At 39.5% G+C, this 20,000-nt stretch overlaps 1 protein-coding gene and 1 long non-coding RNA gene across 2 annotated transcripts in view; one reads left to right on the plus strand and one right to left on the minus strand.

The window, feature by feature from the left end:
• The window catches only part of LOC143039847 (uncharacterized), a 155,734-nt gene extending 149,045 nt beyond the window's left edge, over positions 1–6,689 (minus strand). The window contains exon 1 of the mRNA XM_076210103.1: positions 6,402–6,689. Coding sequence (XP_076066218.1) covers positions 6,402–6,658 — 257 coding nt within the window. The 5' untranslated portion in view covers positions 6,659–6,689. The remainder of the gene's footprint in view (positions 1–6,401) is intronic.
• Positions 6,561–15,721, plus strand: LOC143039850 (uncharacterized). Its single transcript, XR_012967667.1, has 2 exons — positions 6,561–6,695; positions 15,355–15,721. It is a non-coding gene; the product is annotated as an uncharacterized LOC143039850 (long non-coding RNA).
• The last annotated feature ends 4,279 nt before the right edge of the window (positions 15,722–20,000 follow it).

A 20,000-nucleotide genomic window follows, 5' to 3' on the forward strand; every position in this document is an offset into this window, starting at 1 on the left:
GCCAAAATGGCGTCAGTGTTTGTATGTTACTTCTAGGATGGGGAGGTCAAGATCGTCCATTATGAAGGGGGAGGGGGTCAACGCCTTGTTAGGATTGAATTGTGGGGGGGGGGGTATGAAACTTTTTTTTTTTTCTTCCAAAATGGCGTCAATGTTTCTAAGGTTCTTGGTGGGGGGGGGCAAGAGCGTCCATAAATATCAATGTGCAAAACAATTATAACAATGTTAGGAAGAGGGAGGGGGTCACCGCCTTTGTTAGGGTTGAATTGTTGGGGGGAGGGCTATGAAACTTTTTTTTTTCTTTTTTTTTTTATGTCTGCTAAAATGGCGTCAATGTTTCTATGGTTCTGGGGGGTGCCAAGATCGTCCATAAATATCAATGTGTAAAACAATTATAACAATGTTAGGAAGGGGAGGTTCAACGCCTTGTTAGGATTGGACCATTGAGGTCATTCACACCTTATCACTTTTAGTGTGAGATAGTGAGTTAATATCATAAATTAGCGGCACCTTTAATGAGTGCAGACAATGGCTCATTGACGTCATTCGCAACTTATCACTTTTAGTGTGAGATAGTGAGTTGATATCATAAATTAGCGGCATCTTTAATGAGTACAGACAATGGACTATTGACGTCATTCGCAACTTATCACTTTTAGTGTGAGATAGTGAGTTGATATAATAAATTAGTGGCACCTTTAATGAGTGCAGACAATGGCTCATTGACGTCATTCGCTCCTTATCACTTTTAGTGTGAGATAGTGAATTGATAACATAAATTAGCGGTTCCTTTAATGAGTGCAGACAATTGACCATTGAAGTGTGACATATGAGGTTTTAATTCTCAGTGCTTCAGTTATAAAATACATGTACAGTTAAATTTACGTGCATTTTGACAAATTTTACAATTTCCCGCAAGGTGCTCAATATGTTTAACATGTTTTTTTATTGTTTCGTTCACACACTTCTATTTTTTATAGGATCCTTTTTATATACCCTAATTATCAGAGAAAATATCTCTAGTATAATACATGGTCATTTCAAATTTCCCTTTGACAATTTACAATTTGTATAGATGGTTCTCTTTGGGTCCACGCTGTTTAATTAATTAGTTGTATATTGACTAGGTAATTAAGGTATACCTTAAACTAAAAGAGCTTAAATGAGCTAGGAAACCATGCACTTTTTTCAACCCCGTTTGTATGGCTCTGTTAGAAAAAAAATAATAATAAATAAATAAAATAAATAAATTGCTACATACATATACCAAGGCTTTTTTTCCCTTACAAGGGAGGTAGCCAAAAAGGAAAAGGCATATAAATCATTCCCACCCATTCCATCCCCGAAAATACTCCACACCCTTCCACCCTCCCTCCCATCTTAGCACCTCCTAGATGACGGGTCATCCCTGCACCCTGTCCACTGCTCTGGGTCAGAAGCAGTGTCGCAAGACACAGCACATCCACAGCAAGGCCGCTTCATTAAATCGGCGACACCCCCCCTCTCCGTCCCCCCATATAAAGGAGAGGACGGGGAGAAATCCCTTCGGGCTGCGTCAAAAATTTGCTCACACACACTACCTCACCCCCCATCCCCCCGTCCATTCCACCTCATGCATCAGAACATCTTCCATATACAACCATTCTCCATTCACCCCTGTCTTCTGTCCTCTCCCGTCCTTCCTCAACAGACATTTCCCTCTTCCCCAAAGCCCCCTTCACCCCATCCATCCATCTCATCCTAGGACGTCCCCTCATGTTCACTCCCTCCACATCTGCCTTCCATACCTCCTTTACTAGTCTTTCTTCACTCATTCTTTCCATGTGTCCAAACCATGAGTCTACCAATTGCTACAACTCTAGAAAAAAGGACTTTTAGAAATCAGCTCTACTGAAGCCCCCTCCCCCCCCAAAAAAAAATTTGTTCTTCCATGAATCATTGTAAGGATGTCATTTAATCGATTTTAGTACTTTCTGATGTTTTGCCAGGTCCGGGGGTTAAATAAACTGACAGCATGTGTGCGGTATTTGGGCCGAATTGTGCTGTGTTTAGCATTTGTTTAATTCCATCTATCTTGTGCTGCGCGTGTTGTAGGGTTGCCAGGGTTGTGTCCCAGTTGCGCTGAAAAGGGATAGAAAGGAGATATACCACGTTCGTTGGCCGTTTAACATACCTGTATTGTCACCTATATAATTGTTTTGTGTTGTTGAAGCAATCAATCAAGAAGTATCATCTGCAAACAGTAAGTATTCAGGAATACCACAGGCTTTATAGATATCGTTAATGTAAATAAAAAACAAAATAGGACCTAGAATACTAACTTGAGGTACCCCCATACTTACACCCATTAATCTCGATTTAAAACCGTTAAATAAGACAACTTGATTACGATTAGATAAATATGACTGAAACATCTGAAGTTCAAAGTCTCTTATTCCGTACTCAGCCATTTTCATCAATAGAATACTATGATCAACTGTGTCAAAAGCCTTTTTAATGTCTAGAAAAACTGCGGCACATATTTTTTATTAGATAGTCGAGTTGCAATATATTCATGTAAGAGAGCAACAGGCATATATGTTGAGTGGTTTTCACGGAATCCAAATTGATTATCGAAAATGATCCCATGGTACTCAAGGTAATCTACCAATTGCTCAAGAATAACGGTTTCAAGTACTTTAGACAATACCGGAAGGATCGAGCCCTGCAGTCCCCTATGGTCGATCTAGTCTCAGCGTACGCTACGATTGGTGATGTGGTGACGCATCTAAACAAGACCCGGGAAGGTGCACTGACCAGCTTCCAGGACATCTTCAAGAAGGCAGAGGGGCTCCTCCAGGAGATCGGTTCATCACACGACACCATTCCTGTACCTCGAGTTTGCAAGCGCCAAACGCAGCGAGCGAATTTACCCTTCCAGACAGCTGAGGAGTATTACCGAAGATCTGTATATGTCCCATACCACGACCATGTATTGACTGAGCTGCAGACCCGGTTCGGGAATCATACAATTCCTGTTGTCTTCAAGATCAAGAATCTGCTCAGCAGCGCTGACGGAGATGTTGCTGATGTACTGGAAGCGGCAAAGGTTTATGAGGCTGACATCGAGACCTTGAGCCTCGTGAAGGCGGAAGCAGAGCGCTGGTATTCAACAACAATGAAGTTCGAATCCATTGGAGATGCCCTTGCCCACGCCCAGATCCGAATGTATCCGAACCTGGCCAAGCTCCTCCGAGTTTTGATCACGCTCCCAGTCTCGAACGCAGAGGCCGAGCGTCCATTTTCAACCCTGAAGCGACTGAAGACCTACCTAAGGAATACTATGGGTCAAGATCGCCTCAACGGCCTGGCGCTACTCGGCGTTCACAATAAAATAAACATTGAAATAGACAGTGTAATCAATGCATTTGCCCAAAAAAACAGGAGGTTGATGTTCGTGTGAGATTCCATGAACAATGCTGTGTTATTAATGTAATTTAGATACTTCTATTAACAGGTTCAGAAGTTCATACACGTTTTTGTTTGTATTTCTGTTTTTAAAGCTACTTTTATTTTTTATTACTTCCATGAGTCCATGTGCACTAACACTACACACGGATCCTGCAATAATTTCTGTCTATGCGAGAGTATACGCGTGCCAGTGCCTTATCACTGACTAGCACAAGCGTGTAACAATATAAAACGAATATACATTCTATTATATATGTCTAAAATACAGAAAAATCTGAAAAACATTATTAAGCATACCTCAGACTTCTGATACACCAGACTACTCAGAGGAAGGAATTCAGGTTAGCCACCCCCAAATTTTTATCCTGGATCCGCCACTGGCCCTAACATGCCATTCTACTCACTAGTCAACCTCCTTTCCAACGAAGCCGATTTGATTCCTGTTCAAGTGAAGCTGGTTAGCGCTAAGAAGATGAAACGTTATCAAAGAACTGTTTACGCCAAAACACAAAGGAGAATCTACGATGCCTGGGATAAATACGAGAAAGGACTAAAAAATGCCTATGAACTATTGAAAAATTGTGCGAGAATATATGCACCAACTGGGAAGTGATGCGACTGACTGCGCTATGAACACTTGAACTATGAATGATGAATTGAGAACTTTGTTTTTTAATGAAACAACCTGTATGAGACAAGTTGTATGAACTGAGATTTGAGTAAATTTTATATTTTTATAATTTTATCAAGAGCTTCTTGTGTAATGTTTTTTTATAAAAATAAGAGCTTTGTTTTTAAAGTGTAAATAAATATAAATAAATAATTATCAATGAGTTGTTTCTTAAGCCCGCCCTAGAAGTCCACTCCCCTTCCAGTCGTAGGATGTCAACAGAGAGGAGAGGGGTGTAAGGGTTACAGTTAACTTTAGAGGAGGTTAATGCTGATGCACTTTGATGCACAGACTCCTATGTATTAAGAGTGCATCAGTATTAACCCCCTCTAACCCTGACCTTTACACCCCCTCTCCTCTCTGTTTTCAGTGGTGATGATGTGAGGCGTAAGCTAGTTCATTATATTGGGGAATTCCCAAATTCTGGAGTGATACTCCAAAAAGCAACGAAGAATGAAAGTTGTACACTCTAAAAACCAAGTGTTACATCCATAACACTTGTACAAGTGTTGTCCCTGCTCGAACAGTTGGAGGTGTCACTAAGTGTTACATCAATAACACTTGTACAAGTGTTGTCCCTGCTCGAAAACCTGAAGGTATTAATATAACACTTGGTTTTTAGAGTGTACAAAAATGGAATATAGACCACGCTCTCTTAGAACTATTAAAACACATTGGCCACAATTGGTCTAGGGTGCAGGCCAGCTTTTGTCTTCATGGTCAGACGGACATCCGTTGACATCCACGTGCCTCTGTTACCTGGCGCATGAGTACCCTCCCCCCCCCCCAGCCGGGCCCCAGCCTTGATCAAGTATGACTGTTTCCTCACAAGGATTTAGAGTCTAGGGTTGGGTTGTTCAAAAAACTAATTCTGGCGTTAGTTTAACTTGATGTTAAATGTCATGGTAACGTTCTGTGTTACTATGACGTTCAATGTCAAGATAGATTTAACGCCAAGATAGTGCAAAATTTTGTTTTAAACAACCCAGCCCAGTTCAACATCATTAGTGAACATGCAGGAGGGGAGCGCACTCCCAGCGTCAAACTTCCCCTTGGAGGTCAGCTGATTATATTCCAGAGGAGGCTTACTAATACATGTATATGCCTAGCTTAAGCATGCGATCTCTGACCACCAGTAACTTTAGCCTGTTAGTGTTATAAAAACTCTAAATCAATCTCCCATCCGACCACACAATTCAATTTCCAACTCTGTCAATAAAAACAGTGCACCAAGCCAGGCCGCCAAGCCTTCAAGCTTAAAAGGTTATTTTCACTGGGCCGAAATCACCTTGGGCCGAAATCACCTGATCCCGATGACATGCAATGTGGTGAATGGGAATGGAGTATGTGGGGATGAAATGGGTGAGAGTGGACTTTGGTTACCTCCCCTGTCAGAACCCCTTGGTATGTGTATCAATAATTATAACAGCAATAATAATGATAGTATTGTCGCAAATTAATTAATTCGCTTGATGTCAACAAAAATATAACCTACAACCTGCGTCGTCGTGTTCATTATGGTCACCGTCACTATCAGTAATAGTATTACAAATGGTATTACTGTCAGTTATCTTAACCCTTTGACTGTATACAAAAACATATAAAAGGCATAACTACGGTTTTACTGTCGCTTACATCATAATGGCCACCTTCATCACTAACATGGGTCACACTCGCATCACTACGCATCACAATCAAGTTTCGCAAAATATGTGATCTCTACATTTCACAGTTGGACTGATACTATCAATACAATCATTGTCGTTATCATTGTAATCATCATGGCCATCGTTATCATGGTTACCATGATTATATCTATCCTTACTGTTATCGGTAGTAATAACTACAGTTTATCACTACATATGTCATAAAACAATCAAAATGTGCAATCTTGGAGGGATAATGTGTTACGTAAGCGTTCAACTGATAGTACACGCGTGTGTGTGCATATGTGATTTCACATCACTTTATGCACACATGCGTACAATGTGAAAATATGCGTATTTAACATAGGATGACAAAGCAACTTTGCTTGTACTTGGCAGATAAATTGACGCATACTTATCACATACACACGAAAATCTTATTTCTAAATAGTACCACAAAGACATCGTCATATATTTCACTTCTGCCAACATTTAAGATAATTTTAGATAACATGAATGTGTTACAAGGTTATTTTGCTTGGTGAAGTGACATGCAGAAACGGCTCCTAAACTGAAAGATGTTATGTGAAAGAAAATGGGAATTCACTATCGAGCGACCCTTAGTAGTTACTCACCTTGCCACCAGATGTCCCCACACATGGCTCACTTGTGCAGCTGATATCAGATCACGACCACACAAACATTCCAAAATTCTCTCCCATATTTCGACAGGAAGAACGTCCACTTCATTTGGATTGCTTTCTTCGCGCAGTTGGGTCTTTGTACTCATCGTGGTAGAAGGCAGAAGAGACTGTGACGCTGTGTGTGGCGGGAGAGGCAGGAGGAATATTAGATGCTGTGTCGCCTTGCAGGCGTTCACTGCAAATAACATCGGTCAAGCCGAAACAATTCCCGCTAGAATTCAAAATGTATGTTGGCTGCCAAGTTTCGACGTGAATACTTTATTTGTTTTTTAAACTTTCATCGTGTGGTCTAGGTTGAATTATAGTGTTCAGTGAAGAAATTTGTTCAGACATTTGTGACAAAATATATGACCAAACATGCCTGGAACGATTTAGTAATGGCTATGATTACTTTACTTTAAATCAGATATGAGAAACAAACAAATACATGAATCTCGGCAAACTACATTGTGTTTGTTAGGTCAACATTTCATATGATCACAAGAATGCATGAAATAGCTGCATAATTACTCGTAGATTTCCAACTTGCTTCAAAAATTTAAATAACCCTTCTATTTTCACTTCATTGTGAAACACAAATTAGTATCTACCAGGATGGCAGCTAGTGTGTATATCTGAATGTGGTTCATATATATATATATATATATATGTGTGTATATATATATATATATATACTTATATATATATGTATATATATATATACATGTATTTACGTATGTATATACATATATATATATATATATATATATATATATATATATGTGTGTGTGTGTGTGTGTTTGTGTATACACATATACATATTCATATAACACACACTTACACGAAAGAAAGAGCTGAGTAAACGAAACCATAATAAAGACTCGGTGGAATTAGAATAGAGTCCGAGTTGGCCTAGCACCGTCTGGGAACCTCCAGGTCGTGAATCGGGTGGTTCCTTTTGCACGGCCTGGCTGGCTCGATGTTATCCCCTTTATTTCTTAAGCAGACGCTAAGGCAAAGGTTCGAGTCCTTGCGATGTAGCTTATTTCCATTTATCAAAATCCTACAAACACACACACACACACACACACATATATATATATATATATATATATATATATATATATATATATACATATATATATATATATATATATATATATGCAAAATAACCACATGAGGAGGGAAACTTAGACAGTAAGTACTTTCGTATATTACATCTTCAGATTAAATGACAGATACAGAGTTGTGTTTAAATGTAAGCAATGCGGGAAGAGGGGGGGATGACCTTACCTCTATCGACCTGACCAGCACATAAGGTTCAATCTGGCGGAAAGATTTTGGGTGACCATTTGGGTTACCAATTTATCACATTTAAAGTGTCCATAGCTTAACTATATTTTTATCAAATGTCCCTGATATTAAGCAGGGTTCTATTATATTTCTTGTAGGCTTTGGCTACGATTGTTGCCTTAGACCAATCAATTTGATAGTTGTATAATGTTTTTTTGTTGAAATAATGCATTATTTTCCTGCGCAGATCTCACACTATATGTTGGAAAATCCTTGTTTCCAAGTTTTTTTCCCCAATTTATCTAATATATATATATTTTTTACAAGGAATCTTATAGACCACACCGTTGTTGTTAGGAGTAAGTTGACAATACTAAGAATTTTTTCATGGGAAGGAAGAACAAGTGTATTAAGTTGTTTATGGTTTCCTTGTTCTTGATTGCAAGCTTTGTAAAAGCGATTCTTGGCGGTATTGTGACATTGATTAAGAATATGAGTAGAATGGATCTGGGACATAATCCCTCCCGGACAATATCCCTCCCGGACAGAATCCCTCCACAAAAGCGAGCGGGCAGGACAAAACCCCCCACATTATTCAGATTAGCAGCTCTCCTATTATATACCATCACATGCAAAGCAATTAACATCTTACCTTACCTTACCGAAGTGCTAATACATACAGTGCAGACATTTATATACTTGTTTGAATAAATAATTTATGAAAAGTTTTTTGCTTCACTACTACACCTTATATATGAAAATATTATATATATTAAAATGCATAAACATATACTCACATATACAGTCAAATATTATATGAGAATATATATTAAAATATATTAATATATTAAAATACATAAATAAACATATACTCTAGGAGGGATATTGTCCGGGAGGGGATTGTGTCCAGGAGGGATTATATCCGGACACCGAGTGGGATATTTTAATTTTTTCCCAATATCTGAACCAAATAATTTTTTTCATCTTTAATAGTTGGTGATAATTTTTTTTTTTCAAAATATTCCATGTAGATGTTAGCTAAAACCGGTGAAAGAGGATTTCCCACCAGTTTAGCTAACATCTACATGGAATATTTTGAAAAAAAATTACCACCAACTATTAAAGATGAAAAGGTTATTTGATTCAGATATGTAGACGATGTTTTGTATTTCTATCTATTGATAATGTCCGTATTAGTCTAAATTCACTGGTATTCTCCATTAACGTCACTCTTGAAATAGAAAATAACAACAGCTTGCCCTTTTTAGATTTTGAAATAATTAGAGATAATGGTACTCTGAAAACAAGTCTATAGAAAACCTACCAATATTCTTTCCTATCACAGGTGAGAAATGTATTAACACATTCGTAAATCACAACTAACACCACAGTCGGACGAAAGAAAAAGTTGCGTAAGCGGAACTATATATTTCGATTGCTACCTGCAATCCTCTTCAGTAGTACAAAGTGGCAGGGAGGAGGCTATCTTAAGTAGCAACCTCTTACAAAAGAAAGGGAACATGAGAAAATAAAGAACATCACTGCCCCAACCCTAGTTGACCTGAGGCTGACCCGAGGTCGGGTCAGGGGGAGGGGGAGGAAGCTTGTTGACAATATTTTTGGTGATGAATAGTCCTGAAATGATGTCTGGGGTCCATTGACCCTTGGAAATATTCATCGTGGGCAGATAATCAATTAATGTTGATTCCACCATTTTCCTTCTGAACCCACACCCTGATTTATAAATGAGATCAGATTTCTCCCAGTCCATCCGGTGATTAAATTTATTTATTTATTTATTTTATTTATTTATTTATTTATTTTCTTTCGTCCGACTGTGGTGTTAGTTGTGATTCTGTCCTATGTTCACTTTTATTCCAATCACCATATCAATGTAAAAAGTTCAGATTTTATTTCCATGTACTTGAGAGCTTACAGGATTTCAGATCCTGAATTTATTGATGACGAAATTAGAACTATCCGGAATATTGGCAAAAAGTTAAAATATCCCACTCATATTCTTAATCGATGTCACAATACCACCAAGAAACGCTTTTACAAAGCTTGCAATCAAGAACAAGGAAACCATAAACAACTTAATACACTTGTTCTTCCTTTTCATGAAAATTTTCTTAGTATTGTCAACTTACTCAAGAAATTGGATATCAAAGTAGCTTTTAAATATGACCACACCATTAAGAAAACCTTAATTAAGAACAGCCCTCCTAACAACAACGGTGTGGCCTATAAAATTCCTTGCCAAGATTGTTACAAATTTTATATTAGACAAACTGGGAAAAAACTTGGAAACAAGGAATTCCCAACATAAATATAGTGTGAGATCTGGCCAGGAAAATAATGCGTTATTTCAACAAAAAGCATTATACAACCATCAAATTGATTGGTCTAAGGCAACAATTTTAGACAAAGAAAAAAGCCTATAAGAAAGAAATATAATAGAATCCTACTTAATATCAGGCACGTTTGATAAAAATATAAAGTTAAGCTATGGATATTTTAAATGTGATGAATTGGTAACCCAAATGGTCACCGAAATATTTCCGCCAGATTGAACCTTATGTGTTGGTCAGGTCGATAGAGGTAAGGTCACCCCCAACCTTTCCCGCATTGTATTGTCTCATCCCCCCCCCCCCTATGTTTGCTACCTGATACTTACATTTAAACCCAACTCTGTATCTCTGTCATTTAGTCTGAAGATGTAATATACGAAAGTACTTACTGTCTACAAGTTTCCCCTCTCCTGTGGTTATTTTGCATTTTTGTGTCCCGGTGATGTAATTGCTTTCATATATATATATATATATATATATATATATGTATATATATATGTATATATATATTTTTGGAAGTAGGCCGTTAATAATGCATGCGTTGTTAAAGTCAACAGCTGAGATAGCATTATTCTGTTTATAGAATATCTTTTCTATGTTACGCACTAATGTGCGGTCGTCTGGATGCAGATTTCCGAGTAGGATACTGAAGTCCATGGTGTTTTCCTCTAGACGTCTTTCGGCTCTAATTAGCCATCTTCAGGAGGTGTTGTCTGGTTGAATTGTTGACAGAGAATTCTGGAATTCTGGAATTCAAGAAAAGACCACCTCGCCTGCGCGGGATCGGGTTTTTGTGGGAGGGGAAGAACGTCTGTTAGAAAATGAAAAGATAGTAGTGTATAAAAGAGGGCTATTGCCACCGGGCGAATCGCGAGCAATTAGGGGCTAGATTGTTGTCATGGCGTAGGAGGACTTGACCAGGAGCTTGGAGGGAAGCGCCCGACGCCGGAGGTTAGGAGGTTGGGATTACCAACGGGGTTACCAACGGGGTTAGGATCACCAACGAAAGTTGAGAAAATGGTAGGAGGCGTAGTAGTAGAGAAATGGGGGAAAAACGGAAAAATCTTTAGTGGGAGGTAAACTGAAATGAGAAGATGTAGTATAAGAGAAAGTGAGAAAGGAAGCGAATTTTAGTCGAAGAAAAAGGAAGTGTATATGTTTGTGCGTGGGATGCGGCTATGTTCGTGAGAGGTGTGTGTGTGTAATTTACGGTTAGTGAGTAGATTTCACTTCCCGCGTTTAGAGGGCGTTCCTGATTAGCCCCAGGTAAGGCATGAGGATTCCTGTTTTACCCCAGGTCAGGTTTGAGTAACGATATTATTATTATTATTATTATCATTATTACTACCATTACCATTATTATTATTACATTATCACCAGTCAAGCTGGTGAAGGGGTGTGTTACTTGTTGGTGCGGTTATACACGTTTTATCGTGTACACCGCACGTGGGACGGGCGCAGCTGACAGATAGTCTGTACGGTGTGGTCTAGGTGTAATATGTTGTATCAGATGTTTGTGTTTGGCGTGCAGTTTTTCTAGGTGTCTTGAGTGAAGTTTGTGTTTGTGTTGGTTGAGTGGACGGATGTTGGAAATTTGGTGTAGAGACTCAGTGGTTCTGAAGTCGCTCCATCGCGAGCCCGTGATGAACTGGACAGCGGCATTCTGAACCTTCTGATGCTCGTAGTTATTGGTGGCACATGTCAGCTGGCTTAGTCCCGGGGACTGGCACAGAATCGGTCTGACGAGGGCTAGGTACAATCGACGTTTGGTTCTCAGTGTTGCAGTTTTGAAGCGTCTGAGCCTACCCAGCACAGCCCTAGCCTTCGCTCCCTGCTTGCGGAAGTGTGGGGTCCAGGTAAGGCCACTATCAAGTGTGCTACCCAGCACACGGGTATGGTCCTTCGCTGGGATGTTTGTGTTGTTTATTTTAAGAGGAGTGTTTGTGATTGTTCTGTTGGTTCGTTTGCAGCGGAAGTGTACAGCATTGCATTTCGACGCGTTGGTCTTAATGCGCCACTGTTGCTCCCACGCGTGTGCACCGTCTAGGATGTTTTGCATTACGTGTAACGCTCCCTGCAGCGTTTTGTGTCTGCTTATGTGGTTAGTGTCGTCCGCATACGAGAGAGTTAGAGCCTGGTTTGATCGTGTGGCGGTATATATCGGCGGAGAGCGGAGTGCCCAAACGTCCGCCCGCCAATCAGCGCGCGGGGTGCATCCTCTGTCTTCTCGTTGGTAACGACGTTTCAGGTTGCTGTTGTATATTAATAGCGGGTTTTTGATTGTAAATTAGCACCGCTTCTGTCATCTTTAGTCTTCTGGTGTCATTATTTCTTTCAATGATGGCGGTGGTGCCTTCCATATGGTGTCTCTTAAGTGTTAGTCCATGCTCGTACAAGTAGTGTCTTCTTATGGCGCCGTCCTGCAGATGTGCTGAAATTCTCTTAGACAGTGTTGTAGTGGTGACGCCAATGTACCGAGAATTTAGGCGACTGCAGTCACCACTCGAGCAAGTATGTTGGTACACGACGTTCACCTCCTGTATTTCACTTGTCTTAGGGAGGCAGCTATTCTTGACAACTAACTTGGATGTCCTTCTTGTTTTGTAGTAGATGACGAGGTCGCTTGTACCACCCGGAACAGAAAATCGCAATTCCAGAGAACACACTTCGCCTGCTATTACAGGCATGCACCAAAGAAGTTCCCTTCTACGGGCCCGATGGCAACATGTACGTGCAATGTGACGGCGTTGCCATGGGATCACCTCTGGGAGTGCTCTTCGCCAACTTTTATATGGGTCATATTGAAGAAGAGATATTCTGGCAGCAGCACCATCCAAAACCAGAAATCTACGCAAGATACGTGGACGATATCTTCATCAGTGGCAACACAGAAGAAGAAGTCGTGAACTTAATTTCCAAGTTCAAAACAAATTCCTGTCTCAACTTCACCCACGAGATAGAACAACACAGCAAGCTCCCTTTCCTCGACATTTTGGTCCGTCGTGAAGCCGCTTCCTTTTCTACGGAAGTTTATACCAAATCCACCAATCTCGGATTTTGCCTTAACGGTGCAAGCGAGTGTCCTGAGCGGTATCGACGCAGCGTCATCAACGCCTTCGTCAAAAGAGCCCTCACCCACTGCTCAACATGGACCGCCACCAACGCAGAGCTCAAGAGAATAACCCAGCTTCTCAGCAACAACAATTACCCCATCCAAGAAATAGATAGTGTTATCCGGCATCGACTGAACACCTTTATGCACCAACAAGAACAACAGACAGTTACACAAAACATAAAACTCTTTTACAGTGCTACTATGTCTTCAGCCTACAAGGATGACGAGAAAGCCATCAAAAATATAATTTATAAGAATGTCACACCCACCGACCCTTCTTCAAAAATCGACCTCGTCATCTACTACAAAACAAGAAGGACATCCAAGTTAGTTGTCAAGAATAGCTGCCTCCCTAAGACAAGTGAAATACAGGAGGTGAACGTCGTGTACCAACATACTTGCTCGAGTGGTGACTGCAGTCGCCTAAATTCTCGGTACATTGGCGTCACCACTACAACACTGTCTAAGAGAATTTCAGCACATCTGCAGGACGGCGCCATAAGAAGACACTACTTGTACGAGCATGGACTAACACTTAAGAGACACCATATGGAAGGCACCACCGCCATCATTGAAAGAAATAATGACACCAGAAGACTAAAGATGACAGAAGCGGTGCTAATTTACAATCAAAAACCCGCTATTAATATACAACAGCAACCTGAAACGTCGTTACCAACGAGAAGACAGAGGATGCATCCCGCGCGCTGATTGGCGGGCGGACGTTTGGGCACTCCGCTCTCCGCCGATATATACCGCAACACGATCAAACCGCGTCATTCTCTGCCCCAGGTAAGGCATGAGGATTCCTGGGGTAAAACAGGAATCCTCATGCCTTACCTGGGGCTAATCAGGAACGCCCTCTAAACGCGGGAAGTGAAATCTACTCACTAACCGTAAATTACACACATACACCTCTCACGAACATAGCCGCATCCCACGCACAAACATATACACTTCCTTTTTCTTCGACTAAAATTCGCTTCCTTTCTCACTTTCTCTTATACTACATCTTCTCATTTCAGTTTACCTCCCACTAAAGATTTTTCCGTTTTTCCCCCCTTTCTCTACTACTACGCCTCCTACCATTTTCTAAACTTTCGTTGGTGATCCTAACCCCGCTGGTAACCCCGTTGGTAATCCCAACCTCCTAACCTCCGGCGTCAGGCGCTTCCCTCCAAGCTCCTGGTCAAGTCCTCCTATGCCATGACAACAATCTAGCCCCTAATTGCTCGCGATTCGCCCGGTGGCAATAGCCCTCTTTTATACACTACTATCTTTTCATTTTCTAACAGACGTTCTTCCCCTCCCACAAAACCCGATCCCGCGCAAGCGAGGTGGTCTTTTCTTGAATTCCAGAATTCTCTGTCAACAATTCAACCAGACAACACCTCCTGAAGATGGCTAATTAGAGCCGAAAGACGTCTAGAGGAAAACACCATGGACTTCAGTATCCTACTCGGAAATCTGCATCCAGACGACCGCACATTAGTGCGTAACATAGAAAAGACATTCTATAAACAGAATATATATATATATATATATATATATATATATATATATATATATATATATATATATATTCACAATTTGGAACAGTGTGGAACGTTCCTACGTTGCATCGCGGAAGGTACGGGTTCGCTGTCGACCTCGTTAAGTGCAAAATCTTTGCATGGCTTTCCAACTCTCTTCCCAACAGCTGACATGAGAGATATGATAGATAAGTATCGCATATACGAGCATATGCCAGCACTTAATCAGTATGGTCGAGCTGATTATACTTATTTCAGACTTCATTCACAATTACAGCCATTCCAACATACCAAAAGCTTCACATGTAGTTCTCGCCATACAACCCTGCCACTTTGGTGAATTTTTCACGAATATTTTTTTAATTTCCACTTTTCAGTTTTATTCGCTCACCCTGTCATTGCTACCCGAAACTATCATTTGGGGATTTTTTTTTTTAAGTTAAATCCCCCCCCCCCCCATCCACAACTAGAAGCCATTTTTAAATGATCCGGGCGTCATAGCGGGATGCGTGCACGAGAAAATGAAGCATCATTCAATGCTTATAACTACGTAGAACTATCATTAAAATATTTTCTTTATATAAATTTCGACAAACGGCATCCTTTCCCCGCAGAGTGTGGTCTTCCCAGCTAGGCCTCTTCAGTACCTACGTAGACATCAGAGAGGTTGTTACGCTGCGTTTCTGCAATATTTCTCTTATATTCGTCTTGCAAGATGACATGCAATCGTAAGCTTACAATAGTGAAGATATCCAACCTCAAGAAGGGTAAAAGGAGAAAGAAAAAGACATCAAGACTCTTCAAACCAAGGATAAACTAACAGAGATGAAGGGGAGAGTGCATTATCGCTGCCCGGTTTATCACCTATAAGCGATTAATACTTTCTTTAGAAAGGGAGACCAAATGCCTCATCATTCTCCACCAAGTCAACAATGTATACACAATCGTATGTGAACATTTCATGACAATCAGATGAACACATATGGAGGGACAAGGAAAAAATAGAAAAAAAAAATAGAAGCCAATATCTCGAAATGTTTTTCGGACTTCAAATAATCTCACAAAATCTGTAAAATATCTATAAACTTATGTTAGGTATCATTTTATACTTCAACAAATACTGAATTTTCTGTAGGAATTAGACTGATTTGTCAAAAAAAGAAAAAAAAGGATTCAGAAGCCATATTTTTTCGATTTTTCCTCCTTCAAAGATAAAACAGAAAATTGAAAAACTGATTCCTGCAAAATGCAGATATATAAACAAAGATTTTATGATAAAAAATTCAAAGTTATTAAGTGATTTTTTTTTTTTTTTTTTTTTTTAGCCCCTGTCATTTACCAAAATTTGAAGAAATTTACAGAACGACATTCATTTACACCAACAAAGAACGTATTGAAATTTCAAAGCAATTGAATGAACCAGGAACGAGATATGAGCCCAAGGAATTTTCGGGGGTGCCCCCCCCCCCCCTTGATACCCCGTGGTTTTAGTTTTGCAGTGGACAATAATTTTACAAGGAAATCAAGACGCTACAAATAAAAAAAATTAAGTATTCAACAAATGTATAAAATAGACTGAGCCACATGTAAAGATAAATTAATATACTAGGGATAACTCAAAAAAGCTCGATGAGGCCCTTGTTTCCATTGAGGTACAGAAACTGCATCGTCCCTCATTGCATAGACCGGTCCTGCGGTGAACCATTAAGGCTGCAATGCAACTATGTGTATATATATATGTGTGTGTGTGTGTGTGTGTATATATAATGCATGTATATAAATTATCCTATTCGTGTGATTGTGAAACTGAGTTGACAAACATTATACCTTTTACGATTTCGAGATGAGTCAAGTCATATCGAGTCAAATATGGATGACTCGAGTCCAGTATGGATATATATGTATATATATATATATATATATATATATATATATATATATTTATATATATATATATATATCTATATATTTTTTTTTTTTTTTTTTTTTTTTTTTTTTTTTTGTGAAAACACAAGCAGATTAAAAATATGTCCATTGAAACATGTCATGGAAAGTGTTAAAAGAGCTGAGAACCATTTTTTTCAAGTTCTTATCAAGTATCCAAAGTAAATAAAACTTTCCCCCAACATTGTCATGCACGTCACGGCAATGCAGCCCCTGGCCAATGGCAAACAAAGGATATTTTCCTATTACGTTTTTTTTTTTTTCCAATGATTTGATATTTCACTCCTGTAATACGTGACTCACGCAGTAATGTCATTTTCCTGTTTGAAAATAATTTTTGCTTTATTAATATTTTTGTCAATCATAGAAATGTCTCTTCGACACTGACTTATAAATATGCACACACATGAATCTATATATTAATACGCTTGTAACTATCTATATATGCGTGTCACGCGGTGACTTCACGGCAACGAAGCCTTCCAAAATTGCTGACGACTGATTGGCTGCGAGCGAAGCAAGAGTGGTGACGTCACGTCAACGGAGACTTATTGGCCGAGAGCGGTAACGTCACGGCAAAAAGGAGACGACTGATTGGCTGCCAGCTAAGTGACAGTGGTGACGTCACGGCAACGGAGACGACTTATTGGCCGAGAGCGGTGACGTCACGTCGCTTCAGTGCGTCCGACACGACGTCACGGTGCAAAAGAATCGAAGTAGTTTTATTCTGGCTAAAGACAGACGATTTTATTCACCTAATTATCACATTCGATAAATGAAATATTAAAAAAGGCGTTTATTCAAAGCTTAACGTGTGACGTCATGTCGCGTTGCTTTCTGAGCTCCTGACAGAACCTCACGAAAATAAGTAGATAAATAAATAAATAGATAAATAAATAAATAGATCAACAGTATTCAAACGCAGATCACATTAAAAGCTGTTGATTAATTTTGTTTCTTCTCCTGTTTTCAGTCCACTGAGGAAGACCGTAAAGGTCGAAACGTCTGGCTCTGAATAAACTCACTACTCTATGGAGCAAAACCAAAGAGTAAATGAAGTGAACAGCGTGAATGGGAGTCTTTTTCCAGAAAGGAGGGAGATTACCTCGCTCGGTCGGGAACATAGTGTACAGCAGGCGGTTTCTGATCGTTATCCGGCGACTGTTGTAACCAAAGAAAAGTTGAGAATGGCCACGTGGAATGTCCGAACATTACACCAAGCGGGGAAATATCATGGGGTATAGAGAGAAATGAACAGAATGAAGATAGATGTTATGGGGCTTAATGAGGTTAGGTGGCCAGGAGTGGGAGAGGTGAAAAATGAGCATGGAATATTTGTATATTATGGAGAAGGAGCAGAAAAAGGTGTAGGAATAATGGTGAACAAAAAGGTTGCTAGTACTATGAAGGGATTCTGGGCAGTGTCAGACAGTGCTCTTGGTAAAACTCAGGGGAAAACCTTTTGACATATGTTTAATACAGATGTATGCTCCCACAGCAGAAGCAGAGGAAAGGATAGTAGATGGTTTCTTTGACAAGTTAGATCAAGCAATGGAACAATGTGGAAATCAAGAGGTTAAGATAGTTATGGGTGATGTAAATGCAAAAGTGGGTTCAGGTGGAGAAGAGGTTGTGGGGCCATTTGGGTTAGGAGAGAGAAATGACAGGGGAAAAAAGATTGATAAGCCGGTGCATAGAACATCAACAAATAGTAATGAATACGTGGTTTAGGCAACATCAGCGAAGGCTATGGACATGGAAGGCACCAGGAGATACAGCAAGAAATCAAATAGACTATTTTACTATCAACAGAAGATTTAGAAATGCAGTGACAAAGGTAAAAACATACCCAGGAGCAGATTGTAATAGTGATCATGTGCCAGTTGCTGCAGATATTAGAATAAAATTGAAGAAATTAAGAAAGGAGATGGGGAAACCGAGAAGAGAAGTAAGTGTGTTGAGAAAGGACGAAGACTTGAAACAGAGGTATTTGGTTACAGTAGAAAATAAATATGAGGTACTGCGAGAAGAAGGGGATGTAAATGATCCGGGGTTTCAGTAGCAAAGGTTATGTGAAGCAATAGAAGAGGGAAATAAAAAGGTACTTCCTGAAAATAGAAGGAGGAGGAAAAACAAATGGATAACAGAGGAAATATTCGAACTAATGGATAAGAGAAGAGAAGCTAAAAATAGGGATGGAAATGAATATAGAGAACTTAATAGACAAATCAAAAAGAAGTGTATAGATGCCAAGGAGAGTTGGTTTGATGAACAATGTAGGGAAATTATGGACCTTGAAAAAGGGGATTCTAAAATGATGTATGATAAGATTAGAGAAATTACCAAGAGAAAGAGGAGTAATGGGGGGGGGGGCAATCAAAGATAGAGAAGGAAAGGTTTTAATGGACGAGGAGGATATTAAACGTGGATGGGAGGAGTATGTAAGGGACCTATTTGAGGACGGCAGACAAGAAGGAGAAGAGGAAAATTATAGATATCTAGATGAGGAAGAAATAATGGAAGATGAAGTGAAATTTGCAATGAAGAAAATGAAAAAAGGGAAAGCCATGGGTGAGGATGGTGTGATGATTGAAATGTTAGAGGCATTAGGGGATTTTGCAATAAGAAAACTCACTAGTCTGATAAACCAAATTTACGAAAAGGGTACAATAACGGAACATATGTGTAACCCGATTTTTATGCCACTACCAAAGATAAACGGAACAATGGAATGTAGTAAATATCGCACAGTCAATATAATGAGTTAAATAACCAAAATTATATTAAGGATAGTTTTAAATAGAATAAGAAATAAAGTGAGAGAACAAGTTTCATGGGAGCAATTTGGTTTCATAGAAGGGAAAGGAACAGCAAATGCAATTTTTATAATAAGAACGATTATGGAGAGGATGATAGAAAAACAACAAAATGTATATCTTTGCTTTGTTGACTACGAGAAGGCGTTTGATAGGGTAAGACATGAGGATTTGATAAATATTTTGGAAAGAGTGGATATAAATAGCAAAGACATGAGTATCATCAGAAATTTGTATTGGAAGCAAAGAGAAGCAGTGAGGGTACGGGGAGGAAGAACAGAATTTCAAGCTATAAAGAGGGGAGTGCGTCAAGGCTGTGTTAGGTCTCCAGATTTATTTAATTTATATGGGGAGATGATCCTTAGGGAATTAGAGGGAATGGAAGGGATTAAAATTGGAGGATATAATATAAATATTATCAGATATGCTGATGACACGGTATTGGTGGCTGACTCAGAAGAAAAACTGCAACATCTATTGAATGTAACCGTAAGAGCTAG

Source organism: Oratosquilla oratoria, chromosome 27 (assembly GCF_046742065.1).
Source record: "Oratosquilla oratoria isolate Oo_2021 chromosome 27, ASM4674206v1, whole genome shotgun sequence".
Classification (NCBI taxonomy): Eukaryota; Metazoa; Arthropoda; class Malacostraca; order Stomatopoda; family Squillidae; genus Oratosquilla; species Oratosquilla oratoria.